At 42.6% G+C, this 27,588-nt stretch overlaps 1 protein-coding gene across 2 annotated transcripts in view; it reads left to right on the top strand.

Moving 5' to 3' along the window:
• LOC122811896 (proto-oncogene tyrosine-protein kinase LCK-like) overlaps window positions 1–27,588 on the top strand; it is a 1,092,777-nt gene that overhangs the window by 635,287 nt on the left and 429,902 nt on the right. For both annotated transcript variants that reach the window (XM_044084047.1, XM_044084056.1), the window contains one exon: window positions 823–899. In XM_044084047.1, coding sequence (XP_043939982.1) covers window positions 823–899 — 77 coding nt within the window. The remainder of the gene's footprint in view (window positions 1–822; window positions 900–27,588) is intronic.

Here is a 27,588-nt window from a genome sequence, read left to right as displayed (position 1 = left end):
AGTAATTCAATTCTGCATTGTTTGAGTGTTGTACTTTGCCTGTTCATCATAATAAATGTTATAACAGTATTGAAATGTATATTTTTGTAATATTTTCTTAATACTGAATATCTATAAGTAGAAGCCCACCTGGCATCGGTACTGTGATGTATTTTATGTTTGTGTAAACCAGGAGTCAAAGGATAAATGGCTGACTTGAAACCATCAGCTATGTCCAAACGTATTGTTATGCCAAGCAGAAAATATTTTTGTCTGCTCTGCGACTTGAAACCATCAGCTATGTCCAAACGTATTGTTATGCCAAGCAGAAAATATTTTTGTCTGCTCTGATACAATTTTCACCAGTACATTTCCTTTTGCCTCTAAAGTGTAGCAGTCATGGTGTTTAATGGTTTTGCTCAAAGCAGTGGAAGCTAGAGGAGGGGTATGCTGCTCCAATTAAAAAAGACTATTCCTAAATTTGTATTTTTTTTTGAGGAATATCTCCTGGAGAATCAAACTCTGCAAACTAGAGCTAACTGCAAAGTCCTTTAACAAAATGTAGTTGAATTAACATTATGACTGTTTTTTTCTTCTTAACCAGGAATTATTTAAGAAAAGATATATAATTCCAAAATATGTCAAATACTTCACTATAAATTACATTAAATAACATTGACAGACATATTGTTTTAATCTGGTAGGTATGATTTACATCTTACAAGTGCTTTATGTTACTGCGTGCACTTCAAAACATTTTATGGGAACTAGATAAGCTAGATTTTTGCCTTCTGTAATGACAGATTTGACATATGGTGATGGATCTTGTTCTGATTTTTTTAGGTAGCTTGGTTGATTTTCTGAAAACCCCAGAAGGTTCTAGACTGAACATCAACACACTTATAAACATGGCAGCACAGGTGAGTAACAGAACCACTGCATCTGATGTACAACATAGCATAGATAAGTATGGGATATCTTTTTTTCGCTGTATGACACGCAAGACTTTTTAATTATATTTTAATGTATTACTTAGCCTGATAACCATTTTATTGATAATTTCAACTTTCCCATTCATTCCCTAAATGGAAAACATAAGATTTCTTTGTGGCTATCATCTAAGCAGCCATCAGGGGATTTTGTTATGCATGCTAGAATTCCCCCACACCTTTATTTATATTTTATTTTACTTTTGTTTACCGGGGTGGTGCACTGATTACAATTGAGTACTTGCAGATAATGCTTGGAGGAAATAATTCACAAAGGAAAAAGAAGGAAAAAAAGAGAACAGACAGGCAATAAGTTATACATATCAAAAACAAAACAGAAAGTATCAATATATAACAAAGACTGCATTGTAGCCATTAATAGATGTAGCAACAATTATGAGAGAAATGAAAACTGCACAATTCACATAATTATATTTTGGGTTTACATCATGGTGGATATGTTCTGAGGTTGTAAGAGGTGGAACAGGGAATAGTAGCGGGGTTAGGAGGTGTTAGGAGTTGACAGAGAGAAAGGTTAGAGATTCAGAGGCCCTTATACAATGTAGCCTGCTGAGTGGCAAGTACAGTTTGATTTGGTGTGAAGGATGTGTTGGGGTTGGAGTGAAGGGGGTGTCTGGCAGAAGCTTCTGAGGTTGTAGTGTATATGTGTTTGCTATAAATTTTGGCAGCTAGTGGTGGGCATGAGTTACATTGGAGAAGTCTGAAGATGAGCGAGATTTGTAGCAGGTCTACCTTGTGTTGCACTGGCAGCCATTTGGCTTTTTTGATGGTGAGGCAATGGTATTCATAAGAGGTGAGTTACAGATGAAGCTACAGATTTTGTTTTCAGTAGCCTGCAGTGGATTGGAGTTTTTCTTACAGGCTGTAACTATTATAGGTAGTCCATGTTCAAGCTGGGCAAGAAGAACTTATTTGCTTATAGCTATTCTGACTGGTTTGCATAGGTAGGGTAAGAATTTTTCTGTCCCAGAAGAGAAGTGAGTTATTTTTTTACATCAAATTTTCTATATGGGTTGCTGTGTCTTTTGACTTTTCCCGGTTAGGGGTCGCAACAGCGGAACTCCGGTCCACTAATGATTGGTAGTTGACTTCTATGAGCCGAGTTACCAGCCCTGATGCAAAACCTTCAATGAAGGTACGCCCATTCATGCATGTCTCCACACAGAAGACGCTCTAGCTGAGAATCAAACCGGACAGCATCTTTACTGTGAGGCAACAACACTACCGCAGCACCACCACCGCTGTTAATGATCTGTCTAGCCATAAACCCAGGTATTTGAAGGACTTGGTTTTTAATATTAGTGTGCCACAAAGGATGGTAACACTGAGTGACACTGGAGGCCCTTTATTTGAAGTTGAATTGGCAGTAGACAGATATCAAATTGGTTCTTCAAGTAAAAGGGTGCCAATGTACCTTTTCTAACATGATGCAATCATCATAGTTCATTTGTACTAGAAGTGTGAATCTGAGAATTTTATTTTTGCTTGTTTGAATTTTTTGTGTGTTTTGAGAAGAGTGAAAAATAACCGGGTAATATATACTCAGTATTGGGGAAAAGTACATTTTGACTGTGGCTATATCTGCAGCAGGGGACTGAAGGAGTGAGATTTCAAAACATAATTTTACCTGTGATAAGACCTTGGTTGTGATATTATCTTTATGAATGTTTATTTATTTCTTTATTTAACATTTGTTAACCTGGAAAGTCCAAATTGGAACAAAGGCAATTTTTGGCGGAGGCCTGGGGAGATACTCTCCAGATGCATGTGTTTGTAAAGTTGTATATGTATTGTATGTTGAAATTAAGATGAGAATCAAGTGTTATTCTTAAGTATTTTTGTTGACTTAAGCTAGGAATTATATTCTTGTTGGTGTCCTTGTATTTTAATGATGGTAGTGATGAAAGTTTTTTTGCAGAAGAGGACATTATGATGTTAGTTCTTGTGTGGTTAAAAGTAATTTTGTTTGTGTGGAACCAGTTATACAAGTCAGTGAATTTCAGTTGCAACTTAAGTTGTAGGATCAGTAGGTTATGGCAGACTCTAGAAGCAGAATATCATCTGTGTATGTAACAACATTAAATTTGGGGAGATCAAGTTTATTAATAAAGAAATGAGAAAAGTAAAGGGCCTAGTACAGAGTCTTGTGGAACTCCAGGAAATGAGAACACCCTTTTTGAATAGTAAGTTATGAGAGTAGATTTGAAAGGTTCTATTCTGTAAGTAGTTTTTAAAACAAAAAATAGTATTATTCCCAAAATTATTTTTTTTTTGTAATTTGTTGAGAATAAGGCTATGGCTAACTACTTCAAAGACACGGATCATGTCGATAAATACTCCTTGCAGTAATAAGGTCATCATTACTGTTCCTGTAAGTTATATCTCTGGCTGAAAGTAGGGCTGTTAGCTTAGTTCATGAGTCTCCGAAACCTGTTGCTGATCACAGAGTAGGCCATAACTGTTTCCCCAGGATTCAATAAACTCCATGCAGTAGTAGTGCTATTCTTGCATGGAGTGAACTGTGTCCATGTCCGTATAGCCCTAACAGCAGCACGCCTTGCATATTCATGAAGGCGCGCTACTAATAAGGGCTGTATGGACATGAACAGTGAACGAGTGCAGGGGGTGTATTCTAGCACTGCTCGCACAGTTAAATATGCCCCCTGCACTCAATGCAGCACAATATTAGAGAATTTCTCTAATATTATGCCTCTATTTCAGTGTCCGTGGACACTGAAATGAAATAAATTAGTATTTCAGTGTCCGCAGACACTGAAATACATAGGGGAGCAGGAAAGCAATGCGGGGGGTGTGTGACAGATTCTGTGACACAGTTTCTGCATTGTAAAAGTGCAGCATTATACCTCACAACCTGTTAAAGCATGAAATGTGGACAAAGGCACAATAATGGGGAGACAAAGTCCTAAAAACAAGGACGCTTCTTAAATATTGCTCTCACAAACTTAGAAAGTTGATAGAAAACAGATTATGCATTAGCATGAATTTTCAAAGGACAGAAGTCTGAACGTCAAATGTATGCCATTATTTCCTGACTGCAGTCCATGTGGACAAAGCCCTAAAAATAGGGACACTTCATAAATAATGCTCTTACAAACTTAGAAAGTTGATAGAAAACAGGTTATGCATTAGCATGAATTTCCGAAGAAGTCTGAAAGTCAAATGTATGCCATTATTTCCTGACTGCAGTCCTCAAAGACTTGTCAGAAAACCATAATACTCACTATATGCTATAATAATAAAATAATAATAATATAATAATTGTTTCCATACTAAGGAATGTTTAAGTGTAGCTGAGCAGGTGTGCACATTATGGCCCTCTGCTTAGCATTGCTTAAATATGCCATAGGAGATAAATAAAAATATACAGCTGAAATTCCCAAACTGAGATAGTGCAGTGGTTAGAGTCCTGGCTTTACATACAGGTGTTCACGGTTTGAGTACCAAGACAAGCAAGTTGTTTTTATATTAGAAAGTAGTGTTATTTTTTTTTTTCAACTTAAATTATGTAGTAACTGTTTTTTGTCAATCAGGGTAGTGTAGCTAGTGTAAAATGTAAGTGTGAGTGCATATAACATGTGAATTCACCCATGTATACACAAGTGTCCCATACAGTACAGTCACACCCCTCGGTAATGTAATGAAAGCACATAGAGGGTTGTCATGCAACGTAAGTCATATACACTTACTAAATGAATTCATTAATCTGATAATTTTTTAAAATGAAAAGTGAGCAATGGTCAGCAATGCTTAGCTATGCTTACCAGGTTTAAGCATCATTTAGATGTGAATGCTAAGCAGCAGGTAGCTCATCTGAGTGGATTTGCACACTGTTAAGCAGTGCTCAGCAATTACCCCTTTAAGCACTGTTCAACTCACCTTAGCAGGTTTGCACACTGCTTAGCAGAGCTTAACATTTTCAAAATGGTCCAATGATTGCAAAGGGTGGGAATATCACCTTATTTAAATGGTGCAGGTGAGATTACAGCCAGAATCTGTTATATCTGTGCAGGCACTATGGCTGGCATAGGTGAAGGAGTGCACTTTTGGGTGCAGTGCTGGAGCATTCAGGAGTCCAGGGTCAAGGCTGGACTCCTTGTAGAAAACCATGATGAGAGACTGCTGCAGGGCCAGTACCAGGGCTCACAATACAAAGCAGAGGCCTGGGACCATCTTGCATATGATCTCACCAGTGCTACTGGCATTCCCCAGACTGGTGAGCAGGTACGGCACCGCTATGCTGACCTAAAGCAGAGGAAGGGGGCACTCTTGGCCCAGTGGATCCAAGCTGCATGGGCACAGAATGCTCCAGTAATGCGTAAGTATCACTATTAAGTAGTTTGTAGCAAATACTAGCTTGAGAATGTGATATACAGGTATGCATAATGTTTGTTATGCTCCCCTACAGCTGCAGCAGAGAGGGCTATGAACTTAGAAGCCCATGCCGGCAGACGGCTGAGGCTGCACTGACAGGCTGGTGAGTACAAATCTATTTTGCAGTATCTTGTTCAAATAGCTAAGAAGAAGTACATTGCTTACTGCTAGTAGGTATACTGTTACTGTGTGAACTGAATAAATAAAAAAGTTTGACTGACTAATATTGATGTGCAATAAAGATTCGTAAAAAAACTGTTGTGTTTATTCTGGTATGTTATTGTAGACATATAGAAGGTATACAGGTTCTTCATAGCAAATATGGCTGTGACAGGAATCATTAACTGAGGTTCTTCTGTGAACCAGCTGTTAAGAAAAACTGTAGATGGTGGAGCTGTAAAACAAGATATAACTGAAATGTGAAATATATACTGCACCAAGCTCTGAACCCTGAATTGTAATGAGTGAAGTTTCAAAGTGTGTTTCATCCAGCATTGCCTTGTGTTAACATTTGCGTTCCAGATTGTAGTAATCCAAAGGATTAATTCACAGTACAGTAACTGTCATGCATGCATCACAGGATTACAAACTCAGATTGTCTAACCAAGAAACTATTATGCAGAAACCAGTGAAACAAGAATCAGCAGTTTTCCAGTAGCTCAGTGTGATGAGAAATAGCTTAGTTGTTAAGTTTGTACACCAAGACATGGTTCGACTCCAGGGAGTGGTACCAAGATGTGTGCATATCTACATACAAGGAATCAGGAATAAATGTAAAAAACAGTCAGGTAGTGTTAACAGATGTTTTCTCCACAGGTTTTGCAGGTAAGGAAATGTTGGTAGCAGCTGTATGAAGGGTATACTAATACACTGTGTTCAACTGTCCCACCACATGTCTGCAAATGACAGCAGGACAGGTACATACAACATGCACTCTTCCTGATACACGTCTCTGAAGTGTCATGCTGTCATAGCTAGTGGTCACTGCTGCCAATAACCCTGGACACAGATAGTAAACCGGTTGAAGTATGCCAGTAGCACACTCATATAACAGCAGTTCAGGGTACCCCTCCTGTGCCAGATATGTAACCCTGACATGTATGAGTCCCCTCTAGTCATGTACCAAGAGTTGTCACAGTTTTCCCCATACCATTTCAGGCTGACAGTTTAATAGGTATGTTTGTGCTACAGAAGCTATGGGCCATAGGCAGATGTAAATTGAGGGCAGACCCATAGAGTATTGAGCAGTACTGTTGTGGAAAATAGAAGCATAAACAGTTGTTAATGGACTTTTTGTCTCTCCCCCACCCCTCATCTGGATCAATACAATAATTCATATACTATGGGTATGTTTTACTCCAAACCTAATGTTGGGACCTGTGTTCTATTATTGTTCATATATTTGATTAGTTGCATGTTAACATACCTTGTTCAAATACCATTGTTGGTGGCCTGTTGCCGTCAATGTTACTGGCATGCTGTTATGATGCATATTGTTGTTCCATTTATGCATGTGTTCATTTTTGTATGCAACTGCTCCAAATCTGTTTTATGGGGTTAATTGCAACACCCACGCATGCTGTTATAACAAATTTTGAAATGTGTTGTTCATGACTAACCAACATATTTCTTAAAAACTCAACACCATAGCATGTTTGGAAAGGCATATCCCAGCGGATCAGCATGTCCTACCTCATCTGGTTGTGGCACTGGGCCCCAGCACATCTGGGACCCAACCTGGGACTTCCTCATCTGCTGGTCCTGCACCACCTTTGGGTGGAACCACCTCAGGGGACAGGGCCCATCACCCCTGGGAGTGGGCGTGGACAGGAGCCTGTCACCTGCAGTCAATTCCAGGGTTTAGTGCGCAGAGCTATCCAAGCAGAGTTCGGTGGGCATCTGCACCAGATTGAGGGATGCCTGGTGCACCTCGAGGGGCAGGCTGCCCCTCCTGTCCAGCCCCCAGCACAGCCACCTTTGGAGCCATGAAGGAGCAGTGGTGACTGCCCATTGGTGGGGACCTCAGTCCCACTGTATTCACTTGGGGGCGCATGGGCTTCGGATTCCCAACCATCCTCCCCATCAAAGGTGTTTACCCCCCTCATGTGTCATATACTGCTCCTGTCTGCTGTCTTGTCTGTCTGCAAATGCAACCTATCCCACCCAACCTACCCAAACATACCTACAGCCCTTTCTCAACATCCCACTCTGACCTTAAAAACAAGGCATCTGTCCCACGGAAAAAAAACATTGTCCCATACATAGCTCTACATTTTGCCCCCATGTACAGTGAAACTAACCAATCAACCTACAGATTACTCTGCAAATGTCTGTTGCCAACTCCACTCCCTGTGGGGTGTGAGGCTGTAAATTCCAAATTCTACACATGTAATTCACATCTGTTGCTGCCAAAGAAATGTAGAGCTATGGTCCTTTCCTAAACCCATCCTGCACATCCTTAGCTGCTTTTCATAATGTTTTACCCTCTGCTTGCCCTCATTTTACCACTTTCCTATCACCCTTTTTTCTTTTCTTTAAAGAAAATTAGCAGGTGTAAGTGGGAGTAAGAGGTGCTAAGTGAAGCTAAGAGAGTTTAACCGTCCCTTAGCAATGCTTAGCACCTCGCAAAACTGCACAAACCCACATACAACTGCTTAAAAGTGCCTTAACCACTCTGTCTCCATCAGCCCTTGTTCTGCCCAGCAACAAAATAATCAGCCCTGCCAAGTCTTGAACCCGGGATGCTGTGCAGTACAATCACAGTAACATACAACTACACCAACTGAGCTTTGGGAATCTATAATGCTTTTACAAACATATCATCCATTCTTGTCATTTAACATTAATAAAACAAGCAATCACTTCCAAGTCTGGAACCCAGCACCCTGTACACAACAATCACAGCAACATACCTCTACACCATCTGAGCTGGAGGAATTTGTAATGTTTTTTACAAACATATTATGCACGACAGTCACTCAACATAAGGGGGAATTATATATCCGTACTACTGTTATATACATATATATGTATCCCTTGCACCTATACAAGCCCAGCCAAAAAGGTACCCTGGCTTTTGCCACCCAAGAAAATTATTTTCCTGTGCCACTGTCGAGCAGAGCCACAGAAGTGATCCCCGGGGTGAATTTCCTATCTTCCATCCAATCATCAAGACTTTTCTTGAAGAGTACTAATGAGGAGCTTTGTTTGATATAGATAGGTAGTTTATTCCAGAGTATGGGAAGTCTCTGGGATAGGAATCTATCCCTCCGGCATGTTCTGTTTATTGTGGTGACAAAGTTTAGGTCCCTAGAGCATGTAGCTCGGAGGGATTGGGACTTCTTTAAGTGGAGCATGTCCAACAGCTCTGGGTTTGACATAGCTTTGTATGTTAGGCAGAGATCACCTCTGAGTAGGCGATATGAGATGGAGTAAAGCTGGAGTTTTTTGAGACGGTTCATGAGGGCATCTGTTTGAGGCCAGTAATCCTCTTTGTGAGGTATTTATGTGGCCTTTCCAGTTGCTGTAGATATCTTGTGAGGTACATACCCAAAGGGGTGTTGTACTCTATAATGGGTCTAATGAGTGATGAGTAAAAGGGAACAATGACCTCTTTTTTTCTGGATGAGAAACCTTTTGTGATGAGGTGTGCCACATAGAAGGATTTCCTGACTACTGTGGCAATGTGATTATCAAAGGAGAGACTCCTGTCCACCTGTGTCCCAAGGTCTCTTATCACACTTTCGATGTTAAGTATACTACCACCTATGTTGTGGTTCATGGGTACAGAGTTTTTACCAAAGGGGATGACAATGCACTTTTTGGCATTGAGCTTGAGGCCATGGCTTTGACACCAGTCATCTGTCTCAGTGAAGCCCTTTTGTAGAATGTCCACATTATTAGGAGTTTCGATTATGGCTCCTAGTTTGCAGTCATCTGCGAACTTCATTAGTTAAAGACCTTCTGTGTTAGCCTGTACTTCAGAGAAGTAGATACCAAACAGGAGAGGACCCAGGACTGAACCCTGTGGTACTCCACTAGACAGATAACCAACTTCTTACTGCAACACACCTGTAAAAAGCATGTTGGGGGACAGGGGGCAGGAAAGAGGGACATATCTCACATAATGGTGTTATAAACTGAAACAGTTGTCAGTGTCACAGGCTTTGTTGTAACATAACATCCCTGAAGGATATGATGTTTGAAACACCAATGGATGTCAACAGTTACTTACTACAATCCTCACATTATTCTACTGCTTCCACATAAACAGACATTGTCTGAGGAACAGACAAACAGACAAAACATAACAGGCAAACTCCTGGGCAGTCTGAGGACATCAGGACAGTGGAATAGTATGTCAGAGACATATCACTGTCAAACGTCAAGTCACACAGAAAATGCTTGTCCAGATGAACCCTGTTAAAGAAGCAACACTCTATGTGTATAACAGCACTACTGACTTACAGTCTGTACCCAAATCTGGAGCTTTGTTCCCCATGTTGCTGGGCTGTTTGCACATCTCCTCTCCTGAGGTATTCCCACCTACTGTCTGTAAAGCTGTAGCCCCCACACCTCCATAATGGTCTCCACACAGGCAAGGAAAAGGGGCAAGATACACATGAAGGCCATAATTATAGCACTGTGTTGCTATGGCAATGGCAAATGGAAAGAAAACACAGCTGTACTGGATGCAAATAGCAAGTGGGAGACACCAGTTGGTGCACAGGCCATCACCTGCTCATGAGCAGTACCTACAAAAGGTAAGCTGCTGCCTATGCAACACAAGTCTCAGCCCATCTACAAAAAGGCAGACTGACTACACAAACCTAACCATTTGCATTGTTTTGAGGGAACTACTGAGCACTATAACAGGTATGTCAATCATGTAAGCTTGTAATGGAATGCAAAATGAGGGATGCAATGATGTCAAATGGGACATTAAACACTAGGCCACAACAAGACTTGCTGGACTAGCAAGGTGCTGTCCAGCACCTATGGCCATTCGTGCTTGCCCTGACTACTAACGGAGACCCTGTTGTCCAATACTAAGTGTGTCATTGGAAGGCCAGCTACCTGGGATGTTGTAATTATTCATATGTCACCTGTGAATGTTACTCTGATACATATGCTTTATTATAAATGTAACAGATGTACATAGGGATTGTGCATACTACACGACAGGTGAAGATGTCTGTGTTGAACTGTATATGATATATTGAGCCCATACCTGGCAACTGTAAAGAGTTTTGCAGACTGACCACGTCTGCCTCATATTTGTAGTTAATGCATCAGACAGTTCTATATTGTCTGGCACATCAATGGAAACTCATTAAAGACTGAAGTCATAACAAATTAGCATACATTTCATTGTCAGATGTCATATCCTGCAGAGTACACCTGTGAAAGTGACACCCTCTTTGCTGGCAACTAAGTGTGTTTCAGCTAGATTCATAAAGTGACACTATTTGCTGGCCTATGCCCACCACTGATGTGTGCCTTTGTGCAGATGTCTTGCTCTAACAGGAGCTAGGTGTCTTAACATGATACCCATGTCAATGCAAGCATACTTTATCCTCTAGGATGCTGACATTTGTGCAGTCACTGACACCTGCTTTCTAGCTGTGGAGAGCACACCAGCCTTGCCAGGGCACTCATCCCATCATACGTTTAGACCCCAAATGGAGGCCCACAAAGCCACAGGAAATGGAGTGTTGAACATTAGCATACACATACACACCTTCAGACCGTCCATACAGTATGACGCATGGGTGACATCCTGAGTGCAGTTAACAGTTGACAAAACACCTACTCAAATCATAGCTAGCAACATGCCTCCAACCATGACTATGGACACCCACCACACCTATTGGGACCTGCTGGCACCTGTCAAGAGTCAATCATCTACCTTGCTCCTGGGTGACTTCAAATACCCAACCATAGTGTGCCTGACCTATGCCACCTGAACATGGATGCACATAGATTATTTGGCTTTGTCAATGGCAATGCAGTCGATCAGCCTGTCAATACTCCTATGGCAGGTGGGAATCTCATGTACCTGGTCCTAACCAACATGAATAGCCACTGTAGCACTCCTATAGTGCCATCCCCCTTGGTAATATCTGACCACATAGCCATCACTGTTAAGGTCACCATCTCTCCTGTTCCCACCCCCCTTTATAGTGTCAAACAGAATGAACTGTACACAAATGATTATAAATCCCCTCAGCAGGTAGAAATAGCTGTACAGCCAACATCCTCTTTTTTGGAACTTGCAGCAGTATCCAGGCCCATACCACAATACTATGTGGGCACCCACATAGCTGTATGGACTCAGCAGTACCTGACAGGACAACCTTATCTCCCTCAAGGTAGAGTAAACACCTGTGGTGGACAGCAGCAATACACACTTTTCATAATAGGTGGAAACAATTGCTGGACAGGCCAAGAAGGAGCAGGTGCCTCATTGGAAGCAATGTCACCTTGGTCTGTACAAGCAAATAAGGGCGCAGGTGATGTACCTTAAGGCTGTAATCTAAGACATCTACCAAGGCAAATAACTAGGCCTTCCACACATGTGTTTGCAATTCCAGAGGCAACACACAAATCTGCTCTGTAGTGGTGGTCAATAACACCACATGCACATATGGCATAGATATACGCAACTGGCTGCACAGGTGAAGTGTAAACACCACCCCCTGTCCCCCCATGGGTACATATGTGCATGTACAGCACCTGCCCTCCTCCCCTCATCATCAGGAAGCAGGTCCATAATGCCCTCTCAAAGGCAACACACAGAGGTCTCCATAGGCATGATACCATCCCTGGCTGCATCCCACATGAACACAGGCATGGGCTTTCAGATCCATTCCACACTGTAGTCTACTACAGCCTAAGCAATGATGTCATCCCATCTGCAAAGAGGACAGCCACTGTCATCCCTATGCACAAAGGTAGAGCCCTCCACCAACCAAGCCAATATTATGCACATCAGCCTAACTAGCCTTCTCTGCAAGGGCATGGGAAGCAATATCAAGGTCATTATGAACATGGACCTCGGCAACATCAAAATGTCTGGGCCGACACACCATGGTATTGTCAAAGGGAGAACAAGCCTGTTAAATGTGACTGACCTTTCTGCAATGATCAACAAACATAGGGACGAGGGGAAGATGGTGAACAATGCCTACCTTCACCTAGCCCAATCCTCTCACACTAATCCCCTGGTGGACAGGATACATACGCCTACACATCTAGGCACCAACCTGCAGGTTACCAGATGGGTAGCTAACTGGCCCATTCATAGTAGCAGAACCCACCTTTAATAGTAGATTCATCAACAATGGTGTACCCCAAGGATCGATCTGGGGGCCTCTACTGTTTGAGATATATGTATCGAAGGTACAGAACAATAGCAGTGGTCTGTGGTTAACCAGGTGTACGGATGTTTGCAAGCTGCCCACTGTCTTACATTCCCCTACTGATGTGGCCATCTCCCAGGAGGCACTCACCCAATTACTAATTGGTACAAGAAGCATTACTGCAAACAGAATGCCAGGAGAGGCATCACCCCCCCTGCCATGGTAGATGTCATTCACACTAAGTATGGCAGTAATAATGTATTGAGCATGCAATCAAGTGTGAGGCAACTTGTGCACTGAGGTTGGTAGCAACCTGACAGTTTCCCACCATGTAGGCACCATTGTACAGAAGGCCATCTACATGGCCCACCTCACAAATTTGGGTATGTCATAGGTAGGCCATAGGTAGTTGTAAAGTGAGGGCAGACCTCTAGAGTATTGAGCAGTACTGTTGTAAAAATAGAGGCCTATGCACATGTGTCATACACCGTGCCTGTCTGCTCTCCTGTCTGTCTTGCCTGTATCCCTACCCAGCCTCCCTCCCCAGATGTACCTATATTCCTTCCCCAACATCTCACTCTCACCTTAATAAAGAAAAGTGGTCATCTGTCCTACCAAAAATTATCGCCCCATACATAGCTGTCCATTTTGCACAGGTGTCCACTGGACACATGTATTCCAGTCCAATTGGCTTGACAACACATTTATGTTGTCCTCAACCCACTCTGAGGTTTGAACATCCAAATTCACCTCCAAATTCCATACGAATGCACAGCTGTTGCTGTATAAGAAATAGACAGCTACAGACCTTCCCTACACCCATCCTGCACATCCCTAGCTACCTTTCATCTTGTTTTCCCTCTGTGTGCCCCTTTGTCACCACTTTCCTATAACCCCTTTTTCTTTTCTTTTAAAGGAATTAGCATGGGTGTAAAAGGAGTAAGTGGGTTTGTGCAATGCTAAGTGAAGCCAGAACGGATTAAGCATCTCTATGGTTAACTTGGTGTCTTGGCATCGCTTAGCATCATGCAAACCCACACAAACCCACTTAAAGCTGCTTAAAGCTGCTTTAATCACTCTGTCTCCATCAGCCACTGTTCTGCCTAGCAACAAAATAATTAGCCCTGCCAAGTCTCGAACCCAGGACTATATATGTGTGTGTGTGTGTGTGTGTGTGTGTGTGTGTGTGTGTGTGTGTGTGTGTGTGTGTGTGTGTGTGTGTGTGTGTGTGTGTGTGTGTGTGTGCGCATATGTTTATATATATATATATATATATATATATATATATATATATATATATGTATATGTGTGTGTGTGTGTGTGTGTGTGTGTGTGTGTGTGTATATATATATATATATATATATATATATATATATATATGTGTGTGTGTGTGTGTGTGTGTGTGTGTGTGTGTGTAGATATATATATATATATATATATATATATATATATATATATATACATATATATATATATATATATATATATATATAGTTTCACTTCATAAACGCAAATTGTTGAAATATCGAATTTCAGCAAATTGTGTCCATGTAGCCAAAAAAGCTAAATAACGAAAGTGCATAATTGCGAATCAGACTATGTCGAATTCGCAGTTATGCATTTTTGTCATTGTATGGAAGTGTTCGGCTGGGATGGTGTCTGCAGTTTAAGGTGAGTGTGTGTGCGAGTGTTTTTGTAACTTGTACGAGTGGGTCAGGGTAGGGTGGTGAGGGTATGAGTGTGTGTGTGTTGGCTGTGTGTGATTTTTTTTTTTTTTTTACTGTTTGTGCGATCTCGGAGTTAGTATATATAAGTAGGGGCTGTGGGGGTGCAGGGGGGCTTGCCCCTCGCATATGTGTACTGTAGGTGTGTGTGGTGTTGTGTTGTATTTCAGTGTTTTGTGGTGTGGATGTTGTGGTTTGTGTGTTGTGTGCTCTACGCTGTGTGTTCGATGTTGTGATTTTGTGGTTGTGAGGTTTCTGTGTTTTAATGGTTTCGGCATTATACTGTCGAAATGCTGAAATTCAATATTTCAGCATTTCGGCAATATGAAATTAAACCATATATATATATATATATATATATATATATATATATGGTTTACTATCAAAATGCTGCCGTGCATTTGCACGGCTATGAAGTATTCGAACGACATATGTTGGAATACTTCATAGTTCGGCAGGTTATGTGAGCGAACGTTATTATTGCGAATGGACTGTGCATTCGCAATTATAACGTTTGCTCAAGTAAAAGGATCGCGGTACAGTGCGGTTAGGGAAATACATCCCTTTCCTCACTGTAGTGCGATCTCGGAGTTGAAATATTAAGTTAGGGGGAAGAGGGGCTTGCCCTGCGCATAAATGTGAGTTTAGGCTAGTTAGGTAGGGAGTTAAGGAAGGGAGTGCTGTTGATTGTCTAAAATGTCATGGCGACATTTTCAATTAACAGCTGTTTTCACATTAGGTACATGAAATGTGTATCTAAAACACTTCGCTAATACGTACACATTTTATTTTAACCTTGGACTTATTGATAGTAAACATATATATATATATATATATATATATATATATATATATATATATATATATGTCTGTGTTTGTGTGTGTGTGTGTGTGTGTGTGTGTGTGTGTGTGTGTGTGTGTGTGTGTGTGTGTGTGTGTGTGTGTGCGTGTGTACATAACATGTTAATGTAGTCATACCTCACAACCCAAGACATCTAGGCAAGATGGAGGGACAATGAGCCAAATGTAGGAACGTACTTTAAATATTGCCATTAGAAACGTAGACAGTTGCAAGAGTAACAGGGTTTGTTTCAGCATACATTTTCTGAAGGATATGAGTTCTGACACTGAAATGTATTTTAGCATTCACTGACAGGAATCCTCAGATCATCATAGTGATTTACCAGATAAAGACAAATAATTTGTGGAACACACCGAAAATATGAGCAATATAGCTGGACATACTGAAACAATCCAGCCGGTTGACCAGTGTGCTCAAAACCCCTTAGTGAAATTAATTAGGTCCAAGCCTGACAAAGTGCAGGGAGAAAGCCATGAACATAGGGAACATATCTGAAATACTTGAGTAAATAAGCTGAGATAGTTGCTGCAGTAACACTGTCTGTTCTAACATATATTGACTGAAATAGCACAAGTCCACAACTTAATTGCTTCTCATTAGTTAGTGACTTAAATCCTCACATCATCCCACCTGATTTGTCACAAATACACAACACTTATGGAGATCAGACCAAAGATATGAGCCAGACAACCAGACATCCTACGAATATCTGGACATGACTTGACGTTAGGGAAACCACAATGAGCTGCTAAGCATGTCAACAAGCACCATCCACACTACAGTCAGACTGACACAACACTACCCCAAATCAGCTATGGGGAATTACACATGCACTTGCAAATATATCAGTCACTACAGGGAAGTAACAGTTTTAAAAAACAGACACTGGTCTGAAAGTGCATACCCATAAACAATTTCACCACAGTCACAGTGACATACTGGACACTAGAATATAACAACTGTCTGAACAAAAATATCATGTTTGCCACTCACACACTAGCCCTACATATACTGGTCCAATTCACAGTGTAGTAGGAATCCTTAGGTGGTACGGGACATGTCTCAGTCTGCCCCTACAAACATATGCAGCTGATAGACCACCAGAAACTGGAGCATCATGCACAGTCAGATAGAAAAGGGGCCATGGCAATTACATCTACCCTCCACGCTAGACAACCCAACTGACATTTACACACTACACTGCTACATATTCCTGACAGTCTGTTAACAATTGCCAGACATACACAGACCTCTTAACTGTACAGATTCCCACAGAATATCCAGGCTTCGTCTTCGTATGTATGGCCTCTACCTATAACTTGTCTGGCATTCTGCTACATCACTGGGATGATATCAGGAATGAAGGCAGTAAATAATGATATACCATAATTATCAACCTCTTACTGCATGACATCTGGACAAAACCTGACATAATTTGGGGATAGAAGCTCAAAAACTGGGGCATATTTGAATTACTGCTGTTAGAAACTGAGAAAGTTGCCTGTGTTACAGAGTTTGTTGTAACATATTTTCTGAGGGATATGAAGTCAGGAATACAAATGATGTTAGCATTTACTGACTGCAATCTCCAGAGTATGCTACTGATTTGCCAAGGACAAAAACTGTCTGAGGAACAGACCAAACATAGGAATCAAACCACTGGCCATTCTGTGGATATCCCTACATTTGAGAGTTATGTCAACCACATAACACTATCAGACTTAATATCATGCAGAAAATCCATGTCCACACAAACCCTGTTAAACTAGCATTAATTCAACTGTATAACAGCAATACTTGCATTCTGTCCCTAGGTCTGGAAACTCCCCCCCCCCCATTTTGCTGGGCTGTCTCCACATTTGTTGTTGTAAGAGGTATTTCCAACTACCCCCTTTGATGCTGTTGTTCACACACCTCCATGATGTCCCCCTCACAGTCAAGGAAAAGGGCCAACGCCCACATGAAGTACTCAATTATAGGGGGGTGTTGCCATGCCATTGGCTATAGAAATAACAACACAGCTGTTTGCATGCAGTTAGCAAGTGGGGGACACCAATTGGTGAACAGGCCATCAGCTGCTAATGAGCATTACCTACAAAAGGCAAGCTTTGCCAATACAAAACAGATGTATACCCAACATCTCTGAGAGAGAGAGAGAGAGAGAGAGAGAGAGAGACAGACAGACAAACAAAAACAAACAGAAATTGGAAGCAAACCAACTACACTTGGAAAAAGCAAAAAGGTATGTCAATCAAGTAAGCATGTAATGAAATGCAGTAGGGGGTATGTAACAATGGGAAATAAGAAGTTTAACAAATATGTCTCAGCAAGACTTGCTCTACTGATATATTGCTTATCAGCACCTATTTGCATAGCACGTGGGTCTGTCTGCAGTGACATAGAACACAGCTCACACCCCTGAGTCACCCCAGAAAAGGATGGCTCACATATGACTACTACTGAAGTGTCTATTGATCAATACTGACTGTGACACTGCTAGGCCAGCTAGTGGGATGTTGTATATATCCATATGTTACTTGTGAATACAACTATGATACACATTTGTCTCACAAATCTAAGAGACCTATTCAGGGTATGGCATAGTAAACTACTGTCACAGACGTGTATGTTGAACTGCATGTGATATACTGAGCTTATACCTTTCAGCTGTCCAGTGTTATGCACACTAACCATATGTGTGCCACATATTTGTAGTCATTTACTCTTAGAGTTGTGTTATGTCTGGCAAATCATTGGAAAATCTGTGAAGACTGACATTAGAACATAATAGAATACATATGAGTGTCAGACATCCTCCAGGGTATTTCTGTGAATGCAAAGCCTACTGTGCTATCAACTGACTTAAGTGTGTTACAGCAATATTAATAAAGTGTCACTAATTTTGGGCCATTGCCCCCATTTATGTATGTTGTCCTCCAAATGTCCTGCTCTAACAGGCTGAGAGGTATGACTGAGCAGCAAGTGTGTAAATACAGTGTGTCATACTGACATAGAACAGAAATGTATATCAGGTATTACCTATGCACATGTATGTATGAGTAGGTGTAGCTGGAAGCCACAAAACAACAGACATGAGATACAAAACGTCAGGTAAATAAGCTGCACATGTTGTATATGTGTGAAATCTTAGTTTGTTTGCATCCAACATAAATTTCTACAGCTACTGGTTGTTGCATTGCCCTGACACAGACATGGGTACTAGAATAAGCATAATTATCAGGTTGAAAATAGAGTTGTCCAACTGTGTTATAACCTTGTGTCCATGCCCATTACAAATAGCTATATGAGCACCTACATAGCTATATGGACTCGGCAATACTTGACTCGTAAAACCTGCCTCCACCAAGGTAGATTAATCTCCTTTGCTGGACAGCAGTAATATACAAACCACATAATTCATTGCTATATTGGCTGTACAGGGCCAAGTAGGAGCAGGCACCAGCATGGAAGCAAGTCAACCTGTGTCTGAACAAGCATATGGGGTCACAGGTGAATTGCTGTAAGGCTAACTATGACTACATATTGGACACATCCACCAAGGCCAATCACAAGGCCGTCTACACACATATTTTTAATCTCAGAGGCAACAACCCAACCCACCCTGTACTCGTGGTCAATCACACCACATATACACACAGCATAGCTATAGCCAACCCGCTGCAGACAGGTTAAGGGTAAACATCCCCCTCCCGTCCCACCATGTATAGGTGGATATGCACAGCACCCGCACCCCTCCCCTCATCATCAGGGAGCAGGCCTATAATGCCTAATCAAAGGCAACAAATGTAAGTCTCCATGGGAGCTGATAATATCCCTGTTTGCATCCTACATGAACACAGGCATATGCCCCAGCTCCATTACACACTGTACGCAAGCAAAGCCCGAGCACCATTGACATCCCATCTGCAAGGAAGACAGCCACTGTCATCCCTCTGCACAAAGGTGAATGATGAATGATGGATTATGCAATTTACTGGCTCTCATTGGGGGCAACATGACACATCAGCACCAGGAGTGCAATGCAAGCTCATACTGTGCTGATGGATGACAGGGGTATGATGTGGTCATACGTGGTGGGTAATGCTAGTCAATAGGTGACATGAAGCATGCAAGACAGCCAGAGTACACTGCAGCTAAAACTGAGGCCATCACCGAGTTGATAATCAACCGCTATGGGGTGATATTTGGCCATAGCCAACAGAAGCTGCAAGCGTGGACCGCCCTGTGGGATGAGCTTGTCCACAGAGTAAACAACTTAGGCCACCATGGATGCACATATGATCAGGTCAGGCATTGGGTGACTGATCTGATATGCCATGCCTGTGAAAGGGCTGCTGCCGTGGCCATGGACCATTCCACCACAGGTGGGGGTCCTGCTATAGAGGTCCCGCTTACACCAACAGAGGAGCTCCTTGCCATCCTTGGGGCAGCCACCACATGCCAGCAAAGCCAACACACACAAGTCATGGAGGTGGGTGGCACTCAGGCAACAGGCGAGGAGCATCCAGGTAAGGCCCCAGTGAATATCAATTTAATAATGTAGCAGTCATAATGGCTTCTGTAGAGTATTGAGGTGCATATGTCAGGTCAAACTGCATTTGTGGGTGGGGTTTTGTAATGCACACAAGTGCACATCTATGGTGAAGGACAGCAAATTCTGAAGTATCAGAGCTTGTACTGTACATGTGCAGAAAAGTAGCATTCATCCTGTACCCATGCCACATGTAAGTCTGCTGACAATACCTCTCTCCCACAACTACACAGGTACCTCTGGTCTGGATGTGGGACAGCAGCCTGAAGCCGGTGAGTATGGTATTGTCCTGTTGTGGCTCACCAATACCCCAGGCATGTTAAGATCATGCATTTTACCATACACATAACTGTTACTCTTTGCCATAATGTTAAATGTGCATGTTCACTTGTGGTGGGGTTAACTCCATTGCATCAGAGTGGTCATTACCGGGGCCTATTTGCATGAGATGTAACATATCTGTAGCATACCTCACAACCTGTCAGTGCTTGAAATCTGGACAAAGACAGACAAAATGGGGGGACAAAGGGACAAAACTAGGGATATATTTGAAAAGTACTCTTATACAATGCATATAAAAAGTGTACACACCCCTGTTAAAATGCCAGGTATTTGTAACATATAAAAATGAGACCAAAATAAAACATTTCACAACTGTTCCCACCATTAATGTGACCTATAACTTGTACAATTCAATTGATAAACAAACAAACTTGTTAGGGCAACAAGTATGAAAAATAAAACACATACAATAAGCTAGATACATAAGTGTGCACAGCCTAAAACTAACACTTTGTTGAAGCAGCTTTTGATGTAATTACAGCTTTATGTCTTCTTGGGTACACACCTGCCAAAAATTGCAGAGACTCTTTGATTAAGAATGAATAATGGTCAGCTATTCTACTAGGCTTTTCCAAACATTTAGTCAGTTGCCTGCTATAGCAACAGGCATGTTTCACAGAGAGCTTACAAAGCTTCAAATGGATCTCATTGTGGAAAGGTATCAGCTCGGAGAAGGGTACAAAAACATTTACACAGCACTGCATATACCATGGAACATTGTGAAGACAGCCATCAAAAGGTTGAGAAGATACGGGACAAAAGTGACATTGCAAAGAAGTAGACATCTCCCCAAATATGATAAGAAGACAAGACCAAAACTGGTCAGGGAGGCTGCCAGGAGACCTACAGCAACACTAAAGGAGCTGCAGGAATCTCTGGCAAGTACTGGCAGTGTACTACATGTGACAACAATCTCCCATAGTCTCCATACGTCTTGCCTGTGGGGTAGGGTTGGAAGATGGAAGGATTTTCTCACACCAAACATCCAGGCCTGGCTAAATTCTGGAAAAAAAATATATCACGTCTCCCAAAAGCATGTGGGAAAATGTGTTATGGTCTAATGAGACCAAGGTTCAACTTTATGGCCACAATTCCAAAAGGTTTGTTTGGCACAATAACAACACTGCGCATCACCAAAAGAACACCACCCCCATAGTGAAGCATGGTGATGGCAGCATCCTGCTTTGGGGTTGCTGTTCATAAGCTGGAACTGGGGCTTTAGCCAAATTTGAGGGGATTATAAACAATTACAGAAACCTTTTGGCCCAAATTCTTCAGGTTTCAGCTTTATATAGAGAGGAATTCCACCTTTCCACACAACAATGATCCAAACCATACATCTGAATCAACTAAAGAATGGCTTCATCAGAAGACATTCAACATTCTGGACTGGCCCAGCCAGAGCCCACACCTACATCCAATAGAAAATCTGTGGTGTGACCTGAAGAGGGCTGTGTACAAGAGAAGCCCTCGCAATCTGACTGAGTTTGAGGTCTTTTGCAAGGGAGAGTGTGCAAATATTGCCAAGTCAAGATGTGCCATGCTGATAGACACCTTCTCAAGAGGACTGAATGCTGTAATTAAATCAAAAGGTGATTTAACAAAGTATTAGTTTAAGGGTGTGCACACTCATGCAACCAGCCTATTGTACATATTTCATTTACTATATGTTACCCCAACTGATGTGTATGCTCTTCAATTGGATTGCATAGGTTATAGGTTGCATTAAAGGTGGTAAATGTTATAACATGATTTCTGTGGTCTTATGTTATATATCACAAAACCTGGCATATTAACAGGGGTGTGTACACTTATTATATCCTCTGTAAGCTTAGAAAGTTGTTAGAGCAACCAGCATTGTTTTAACATATGTTTACTGCAGGTTATGAAGTCTGCAACTCAAATTATGTCATTAATTAGTGGCACCAATCCACAGATCATCCCAGTATTGTATCAGAAAACACAGGATTTATGAGGGACAGACCAAAAATATGAGCCACACATCTAGACATTCAGCAAAACTTTGTACTGTTGAGAGGTATGTTCTGTAGGAGTTGTCACTCTGCTATACAGGTGAACAGCAATAACGTGTACATGGATGCAGTGTGTACTAGGTGAAGGCCCATCACCTACTAACACTACTCACATATCCCAGAGGTGTATATTAGTAGTAACATTAAGTGGAAATAGCTGCACTGCATGCTGTTGAGGGCCTGTCCAGAGTGTGTATGTTGTGGTCTGACTGTGCATTGTGAATGTCACCAGTTGGCTATTGTGAGGTCTGTGAAATGCATTTGTGCCACCTCACCTGTATGCATCTGTGTGTGTGTGTGTGTGTGTGTGTGTGTGTGTGTGTGTGTCTGTGTGCGTATGTGTGTGTGGGTGTGGGTGTGGGTGTGTTTGTGTGTGTGTGAGATAGTGCAGGCATTAATTTACATATGTTATCTTCCCCTCACAGGTGGACATGGTGACCATGGTCCCTCCCGCTCAGAATCTGATTCAATGTCTCAGCATACTCTGACCATGATGGTGGTCCTAATGGTGTGGTTGTCAGGGGCTGAATCTATGCCATTGGTTGGCATCCCACAGTTGTCCACAATGTCCCCGCACACAGTCACAATGCCCACACATACTCTGTCCCCAGCAGCCACAGATAGTGGACAGTTGGTGGGTGGTGGCATGGAACAGGCTAGTGTGATGACTATGGCAAGTGTGAGTGTAGACACTGGCCAAAGCCAGAGTGCAGGCAAGGTCCCACACAGGCGGGTGGACAGGGCTGCTCAAAGGAGGACTACTGCCCATCAAGCCGCTGTTGCAAGTGCCACAGCAGGTGTTACCAGATGCATGTTTTGGGCTGTCAAGAATGTACAGGCATGTAGTGAATGCAACACCAGACAAATACTCAGGGTCTTGGATGCAACTCTTCCTGGCTTACATGATGACATACGTGACCCTTGTTGAGGCCACATGTCAAAATACTGATGTCATGAAGAAGTCGGTGGAGTAAGACCTTGGCAGTCCTTGACTGTGGAATGTCTGTGCTACAGTGTGTGGTGGGAGATGGGGGTCGGCCACATGGACATAGGTCAGCACCATCAGCTGAGAGTCTACATGGCTGTGCACCTTCCACTCCCATAGTGGCAGTCCCACCAGCCGTAACAAAGGGTGCATGGTCTCCACACCACAACAGAGTTGGCCATGGGCACATGGTCCTGGCCGGTCCCACCAGGGACACAGATCCAGCAGAAAGCAGTCACCATTGGGGAGTAGTACTGCATCTGGCCTTGGGCCTGGTTGTGCCAGTGAGACCCCTGGCAGGGCTAGTTCATGTGTCCGTGGCCAGAGACAGTGAACTGTACACCCTGCCATGTATGGACCACAGCTGTCCAACATACCCCTGTGTAGGGTAGCCACATGGCGTGACTGTTTGCATACAAACACACACACACACATCACCATCACAGCCAGGTCACCTCCAGACACACACACACCACCTCTGCATGGCCCATTCATTGAACACCCCCTCCAAAAACACACACATGATGTCAGCCATATGGCCCAGCCTAGGCCTCTGGCAAACCCACACAACACCTTGTGCATATAACGACACCTGTGCCACATCCCTGTCACCCTTACCACTGATGCAAGGACATGCTAATATGGTTCTGATGCACAGGATGAATTAAGTACAGTTTAGCTATGTAATGCTGTGTAAGGTGCTGTCAGCTGTCATTTGCAGTGGGTATACTTCAGAGTGTGTTAGTAACGCTAGCTGAATGTAGTCGCACATGCTGTATACTGTTTGTGTTCTAGGTGTCAGTGTGTCAGCAGGATGTGGCCTTGCAGACATTGCCAGTGATAGGTATGGCAGAGTGATAACACATTGATCATGTCAGAGCCAAGGTACAGCTATATATATATATACACATTTACCAGGTCTGTGTAACAGTTATTGCATGTGCCACGGAGCTTATATGACTGAGGGGTGTATAAAGTAAGTCTATGGTGGTTAATGTCAGCAGCCCTTGTAAAGTGGATGATGGTATGTGTAGTGGGTGGAACACACCTCAGACTGGTAAAACCCACACCCCCAGAGGATATTGTGTTGACCAAACACACAGGTGATACTGTTCCCACACAAACAGTCTCACACACACACAAACAGTCACACACACACACCCACCCACACATACACACACACACACACACACACACACACACACACACACACACACACACACACACACACACGCACACACATTCGCACAGGATCATAGTTGCCAGTGTTGGGTTTGGAACCCCTACCCATCTAGTTAGTGATACTACAGAGTTTTGTGGTTATTGCAGGTGGCACAGAGCTAATAGTATGATGACTGTTCCAAGATACCTGTAAAGTGAATAACATCATGTGCCCTTGTGAGGTATGGCAATGGGGGGTGTACTGGGTGTAGAAGGACTCATTAGACTATCACCTATGAGTCTACACACTCACAAACACTGCTATACACACCGATGCACACATAATTGCTAATACTGACATTAGCAGCCCTGCCTATCATGTTATTCATTCAATACTGTTACATAGCTGTTGCACACAGCATGGGGCTTATAGGGCTGAAGAGTGTTCTCAAATACCTCTAGGGTGGATGTGAACAATGTCCTTTGTAAAGTGGACCTTGTAACATGTACTGGGAGTACCAAAAATGACATAACTACAGCAAACTAATCCAAATCACGTAACCCAAGAGAAATACGCCAGGACCAGCAAAGCTTTAATACACCCTTTATTAAAACACAACCAGCAGAATGAAAAAAACATAAATCACTGATAATCCAGAGCAGTTAGATAAAAACAATAGCACTAGTGCATAGCCATTAAGCGCTTTCCTCCACTCAGTCGTGGACTTCTTCAGAATCGCATACTAGAAATTAGACCATAATTTTTTTAAATGGCATGAAACACAGTTGCTTGAAATGTTTAGTGAAGAGATCTTCAATGCAGGTCCTGATGTGCGTCTCCCACTATCCAGTTTAACTTGGGAGACGCACATCAGGACCTGCATTGAAGATCAACTGATGATAGTCCCCAGTGTGTCTAACAGGTATAGCCACTGGAGTGATCCCCAGGGTAGGATTTCTATTTCCCATCCACTCATCCAGATTTCTCTTGAAGAGAGCAAGTGAGGTTCTCTGCTTGACATGTATGTGAAGTCTATTCCATAGTGTGGGCAGTCTCTGGGTTATGAATCTGTCCCTCCAGCATGTTCTGTTGATTGTGGAAATGGGGCATGTGGTGTGGATGGATTGCGTTCTGTGGATGGATTGGGTTCTTTAGATGTAGCATTCCTGACAGAGCTGGGTCAGACATGGCTTTATAAGTCAAGCAGAGATCACCTCTAAGTAGCCAATATGTGACAGGGAATGGTTGGAGTTATTGGAGTCTGTCCATATAGGACAAGTGGTTAAGGCCTAGGATCCTCTTTGTGAGGTAAATTTGCAATCTCTCCAGTTGTTGCAGGTGTCCTGTGAGGTACATGCCAAATGGGACATTGTACTTGGTGATTGGCCTAATGAGGGGAGAGTAGAGGGGGACAATGACCTCTTACTTTCTGGATTCAATACCCTTAGTAATGAGATGTGCCACATAGAAGGACTTTCTGAACACAGTGGCACTGTGTTGGTCAGCAGAGAGCTTGCTGTCAACCTTGTTCCCAGTTCACTTATAACTTCTTCAGTGTTCAGTGAACTACCATCAGTCTAGTGATTCATGGGGACCATGTTGTTCCCAAAGGGGATGTTAGCACATTTTCTGGCATTGAGTTAAGTCCAGAGTTCTGACACCAGTCATAGGTCTCAGTGAAGCCTTTCTGCAGGATGACAACATCACGTTGGGAGGTAATAATAGCACCCACCTTGCAGTCATTTGTGAACATTGTCAGCCAGAGTCCCTTTGTGTTGGGATAGACTTTGGAGATGTAGATCCCGTACACGAGGGGATGCAGGACTAAACCCTATGGGACTCCACTTGTGACTGGTCGGCAGTCTGACATGGAGTCTGCAGCTTTCACACTATGTTATCTGTGAGACAGTTTGCAAGCCACCTAGTGATATAGGGGTTGATGCCTAGCTGACTGTGTTTGTCTATGATTCCAGAGTGGGGAATGGTATCCAAAGATTAGAAGGCCCACCTATCTTGTTATTTATTCCATACTGTTACATATTTATTGAACATTGCACAGAGCTTATAGGGCTGCAGAGTGTCTACAGCTACCTCTACAGTGGATGACAACAGTGGGTCTTGTAAAGTGGACATTGAGATGTGTACTGGGTGGGCAACAGCAAAGAATTGCAAAACCCACCCCCAATGGATATGGTCTCACACAAACACACCACCCCCCATTCACACACACATGATACTGTTCTTGCACACCCACACAGGATGCTGTTCTCACACACACACACACACACACACACACACACACACACACACACACACACACACACACACACACACACAAATGCACACACAAGCACACATGCATGCGCGCACACACACACACACACACACATCCACACACACACACACACACACCCACACACACCCACACACACACACACACACGCTTGCCAGGACTGCGATTAGAAGCTCTACCTGTCTAGTTACTGCTAGTACAGTGTTAGGCATTTATCGCACGTGCCACGGAGCTTATATGGTGAATGATGTCCCAAGGTACTTTTAAGGTGAGGAACATCACTGGCCCTTGTAAAGTATGGCAATGGGTAATGTACTGGGAGAAAGAGGCCACAAAATACTTTAACTTACACATATACACTCACACACACATTTGCCAGGACTGAGAATAGAATGACTGCCTAAATAGTTATTGATACTATAGTGTTACACAATTATTGCACATGCCACAGAGCTTGCAGGGCTATGGGCTGCCCAAAGTAATTCTAAGGTGACTGACATCAGCAGGGCTGCTAACGTGGGCAATGGGAAGTATACTGAGTGTGAACTGGCTCAAAATCTTTCACCTACAGACACACAAACTTTTACATTTGCCAGGACTGATATTACAACCCCTACCTAACTAGTTATTTGTATTATAGTATTATGCAGTTATTGCATACACAACAGAGCTTATAGGGCAACAGCCAGCCCAATAATACTTCTACAGTGAATGACATCAGCAGATCTTGTGAAGTAGGGCGATGAAAGGTGTACTGGGTGGGAATGAACTAAAACACTTATTCCTACATACACCCCCACCCACTGTTACATATGCCAGGACTGTGATTAGAACACCTACCTATCTAGTTACTTGTATGATCATGTGACGCACTTATCACATACACTGTAGAG

The sequence above is a fragment of the Protopterus annectens genome, chromosome 1.part1 (genome assembly GCF_019279795.1).
Source record: "Protopterus annectens isolate FY-2018-M chromosome 1.part1, PAN1.0, whole genome shotgun sequence".
NCBI lineage: Eukaryota > Metazoa > Chordata > Ceratodontiformes > Protopteridae > Protopterus > Protopterus annectens.
Note: the sequence above shows the minus strand (reverse complement) of the source record. Positions and strands in the feature narration are given on the sequence as shown.